At 35.0% G+C, this 5147-nt stretch overlaps 1 protein-coding gene across 1 annotated transcript; it reads left to right on the top strand.

Moving 5' to 3' along the window:
* The first annotated feature begins 274 nt into the window (after positions 1 to 274).
* Positions 275 to 2423, top strand: LOC131076464 (2-oxoglutarate-dependent dioxygenase 21, chloroplastic). Its single transcript, XM_058013648.2, has 3 exons — positions 275 to 1001; positions 1085 to 1424; positions 1926 to 2423. The coding sequence occupies exons 1-3, from the start codon at positions 523 to 525 to the stop codon at positions 2175 to 2177; spliced, it is 1071 nt and encodes a 356-aa protein (XP_057869631.2). The 5' UTR covers positions 275 to 522; the 3' UTR covers positions 2178 to 2423.
* Positions 2424 to 5147: the final 2724 nt, after the last annotated feature.

Here is a 5147-nt window from a genome sequence, read left to right as displayed (position 1 = left end):
CATGCTCCTTCCTCAAGACTTACAAAAATAACATGACCATGCAAATTTCACCATTACAAAATCATCTTGAACACCTCTCCCGGTCCAAGCAATGCTCTGTAGGTGGGATTGACCGTCAAATTAGTCGCCTGGTGAGGTTACCTTGTGATACACGTGAAACAAACGTCGAATGTCATGATGGGTACCCGAGTCAACAGCTTCTCTTGGGTACAAGCCTATCCTCTTATAACAAAATCCCTCAAAAATTGGGCCAAAAAATGTGGGGACTCCATATGTATAAGAAGGAAGAATTAGATGACATTCATGAGCACACCAGACAAATGCTAGAACCTTGATCACCAAGTAAAATCCCAATTCCCCATTATTCTTTATTGTCGTCTCTGCTCGCATATTTTATTACCATTTAATCCTGCACAAGCCAACCATGACTGTTGATGGATTATATTATGCCGATTGAATCATATTGATGGATTATATCATGCTGATTCAATCATATTTGTGCAAAGTCTTCGTTCAATAATCATGTCTGGGGCTCCTCCTCCATCCCCACGAGCCAACAATTCCTCTGCAAATGGAAACAATGATGAATTCAATGATTATTTGGAGAAATTGGGGAGATCTCTGAGTGGTATAAATTTGGGTCTGCCCTCCAAGAAGATGAATACTAATGACTGCAATCTTTCTATGATTGACATGTTGGGAGAAAGAGATCAAGTGGTGAAGAAATTAGCAGAGGCTGCTAAGGAATTCGGGTGTTTTCAGGTGATCAATCATGGGGTCTCTTTACAGACTGTGGCCAGAGCAGAAGAAGAAAGCAATCGATTGTTTCAGCTGCCTCTGCAGAAAAAGGAGGAAATATCTGGGGGCCTTGGATCTCCTTTTGGGTTTGATGATGATGGCAGTGATGACAGTAAGAAAGAATGGTTTTTTCTGCAGACAGGCTCACACCATATTCAAGACTTTCTCAGAGATATCTGGCCCGAAGGCTGTGTTGATTTCAGGTAAAGTTTGGTTTTTTTTTAAAACAAAAATATGGGTTGAGACGAAAATTGAATTTGCTAAGAACAATTCTTTTGTATTGCAGTTGCGCCATGGGAGAGTACTGTGATGCATTGCAGAGAGTGGAAGGGGAGATCCTGGAGCTTCTATTGGAGGGCTTGGGGGGCGAATGGGGAAAAGATGAGAGAACCCATTTCTTAGCAGAGGTTGAATCCAATGATTCTTCGGTACTGTGCATCACTAATCACAAGGGATTCTGTCATTCAGAAGACCAAGATCGAATCAGACTTGCGCTTCCCTTCATCCTCTGTTTGCAGTATCAAACCAGCGCCTCCTTTGCTGCCCAACTCTTCCTCCACAACACCTGGGTTTCAGTCTTTCCACAACCTGGCTCCCTCTTTGTCATTGTGGGCGATATTCTTAATGTAATTTGGCTTAAACAACACATTCTAATTTTTAACTTGTTTTATTCTTTGACAATCTTGTTCCCTCCTCATCATTGTAGATGGCCAGTTTAATGCACTGCCAAGCTAAATAGCTAATTCTAAGTATTGAATCATTCACGTGGTTCATCTGAAATCATGCTAAATCATCTTTATAGATGAATCTAGACTTGTTTAGATGGTTCATCTGAAATCACATTAAATTCTACTCTAATGTAATTTTAGATGATCCACCTAAATAAATCAAAGCTAATCCTATTCTAATATAATTTCAAATGACCCACCTAAATAAATCAAAACTTAAATTTGCGATTAAAACTAAATCCTACCCATTTGACATTTAAGTTGATATTAACTTTCAGATTAAACATCACGCCTCTTTGTAGTCAGGGACTGCAAACAGACATGATGTTTAAGCTGAACTTTCTGAATCTACAATAGGCTGTAATCAATTCATTAATGGTGTTGTGGGTTGTAATGCAGGTATGGAGTAATGGAGAATACAAGAGTGTGGTTGTAAGGCCAGTGCCAGGGCGCATGGAAGAGGCTTTTGCAGTTATGGCACTTATCCGCTCGCCATCCACAGATATGAGCATTAGCCCAATATTGGAGGCTCTGGATTCTGATAAGAAAAAGCCTGTGTATAGCTCCATTGATTTGAAGGAATACACCTCTCGGGTTCTTCGCCAAAGATTTGTGTTTGAAGATCCTCTTCAACGCTACAGAATTGATTGAGCTCAGGGTCATCGTAGATTGTAATCTGCTGTCATGGATGGTAAAAATTGTGCATGCCGACATGATTTGATTGCTTTTGTCTTTTATCTGTCGCGACAGGCATAAAATCCAAGGCATTGCACAAGAAAATGTCTGCCAATCAATCAATCACTGTAGAAATTATATCACTTGTTTGTTTATCCCTCCAACAAGTTGCATCTCCACTTTCCGTAAATGAAAAATAAAAATAAAAAACATTTTTCATCATTGAATTTGTGTTTTGATTAGATAATAAGTTTGACTATTAAATTATAGTGAAAGGGTTGTCGTTTAATAGGTTGAGTATAATTGATGAGGAGGATGCTATGTTCTTTGATTATGTCATCTATCAATATTTAAATTATAAAGGTGTGATTGGGCTAATAGATTGTGTATAATTGATGAGGAGGATGATATGCTCTTTGATTATGTCATCTACGAGGGCTTAAATTATAAAAGTGTGATCGAGCTAGGTTTGACCCCTAGTTGACTTTAATGGTGGGGATCCCCTTGCTTGCAATTGCTTAGCTAAAGGATGAGTTCTAAAGGATGATTTCTAGTTTAGATGAATGCATACTCAACATGTTGTAATCCACTGGTTGAAAAAGAGCAGAGATGTGATATATATGCAATCTAATTGTTTCCATGTGTGTATCAAACTATCTTATTTTAATTAAAAACAATGTATAATATACTTAATATAAAAAATTTGCTATTGATAAGAAAAATAAATATTTAATATTATTATTGATTGATCACAACAAATTAATGTTTGTTTTTTATTCAAAACTTTGCATATGCTTTGAATATTCTTGTTCTTAAGTTATTAAATAATGATTAGTTAGAGAGGGGTCAATTTGGGCTCAAGAATCATTTTGAATTTAGAAATTAAGAGGAGGTTATTTTTGTGTTATGTGTTTAATCTAAGTTCAATTCTACCAAGTTGTAGATTTCACTAAGGATAATGATCTTCTAGAACATGTAGATTAGATCTAGATCCTTGGAATACATTATGATATATTTAGGTTACTTTGCCAACTTTTGCACAACACATGTCATTTTGCATATTGCTTATTGGATTAAAGACAAATAAGTCAAAGTGCCATGTGCACACTCTTCAACCTTAGAATAACACACAATTTGTACGCATTACTAATTAACATATCATTTCATAATATTGTAAAGGAAAATGGCCTTTTCCTAAACGAACTTGTTAAATGGAACAATCAATTAATGAAAGCAATAAATACATTAACTACTCTAAATAACAAAGTTGGGCATAGATATTAGAAAATTGATACAATATATGTGAATTTAGAATGTAAATGCAATGAAGGTTAATGACACTTCACTCTAGGAAAGGTAAATATTGACAGCGTCTACTAATGCACTAAAATCTAGGTGTCTCAGGGTTAGAAATGGAAGATCTATATCTATGATTCATCTTAGGACATGAACAATCAATCAACTCCATGATGGGTCAAACAATATAAGAGACTATGTCAATTTAGTCATGGATTTGATCTCTACCTATGAAATGATCTAGTTGACTATACAAACTTGTTTCCCATTTCACTAATTGTGCTGTTATTTTCTTTGATATAGATTTGGACTTGTGATATTCAAACATCCCTTAAAAGAGCTATTGTGATGTGAAATTGTAGGGTATGCAATTTACGACATTGTTCCTAGTGCAACTAAGAAAAAGCAATGTGGTCCTCAATGGATAGAAACATCTTGTAAATACACAAGAGGCTAGAAAAGGCACATGCCCTCAATATGGAAACATGCACACATAATGGTTGAGGTAAGGCAAGAGGTCCCTAATAGTGATAAAGAGCTCAACACATGGCATGACACATATTTGATAGCATGAGGGAGTTTATGGTGTCCCTAATGGTAATAATGATCTTCACATGACTCAAAATAATTAATAGCACATAAAAGTTTATAGTGCCCCAAGTGTAAATGTGGTTATTTCATCAAGCACATAATGTAAAATGTGATTGCGAGAATGCATGCCAAGGTAATTTCTTCCACATGGGCAAGATAGTATCATAAATAAATAAGATGTAATTACAAGGATCATGAACAATATATAACTACCTAGATTATGAAGTAGGATGACTTTAATTTTCTTGATAAACATCATGTCCTAACCAATTTAGTAAGTGGTTAGGTTTGTAATTATAAATATATAATGATGTGACCATGAAGGAACATACCAGATTATGTTTGCTTGTGTCAAGTTTGTTCTCAATGTCTATGATTATTATTGTAACAAATGTTCTTGGTACATACATGGCATGAACAAAATAAGTAAAAATTACCACATATGTGACATCCTAAAATATTTTTTGGTGTATAATTCTAAGGTGTGATGAATCAATATGGTTGTATGTAGGTGTCATAGATGAAAGGGGCATCAACATAAAATAAGTGTACTAATAAACATGTACATGTGAAAAATAAGCCAAAGTAAGAGTAGGAAATGTGTGATTATCAATAATGTGTCAAAATGCATAGTATTGATTCGGTTCAATAATAGATCTCGTAGGACAAATGACTTACAAGTTATAATTTTTTACCTAGAGTTATATAAGGGGGTGCATAATGAAAAGTCACTTTCATGTGCACACACAAGCTCAATAAATTTAGTGCTTTTGGGAGCCCATAGAATTTTTTATACATTGATCAAGATAGTGGAGAGGAGGATTCATGCACCTATGCAAGAGGATTGAGTTTATACAAGGATTAATCCCATGCGAACCTTCTAGATGATGTGTTATCTTTTACCTAACTTTTTTGTAAAAACAAATTATTTTATGATTTTTTTTCTTTTATAAAACACACAATAGATTATTTTTTAGGATTTTAGTGACCCTTTTTTTTACTTAAGAGGCTAATCCTTGAGCGGGATAGATCCAGAATTTTGATTTGACTTATAGAATT

The sequence above is a fragment of the Cryptomeria japonica genome, chromosome 5 (assembly GCF_030272615.1).
Source record: "Cryptomeria japonica chromosome 5, Sugi_1.0, whole genome shotgun sequence".
Classification (NCBI taxonomy): domain Eukaryota; kingdom Viridiplantae; phylum Streptophyta; class Pinopsida; order Cupressales; family Cupressaceae; genus Cryptomeria; species Cryptomeria japonica.
The sequence above is the reverse complement of the archived record's forward strand: the minus strand, read 5'-3'. Positions and strand labels throughout refer to the sequence as shown.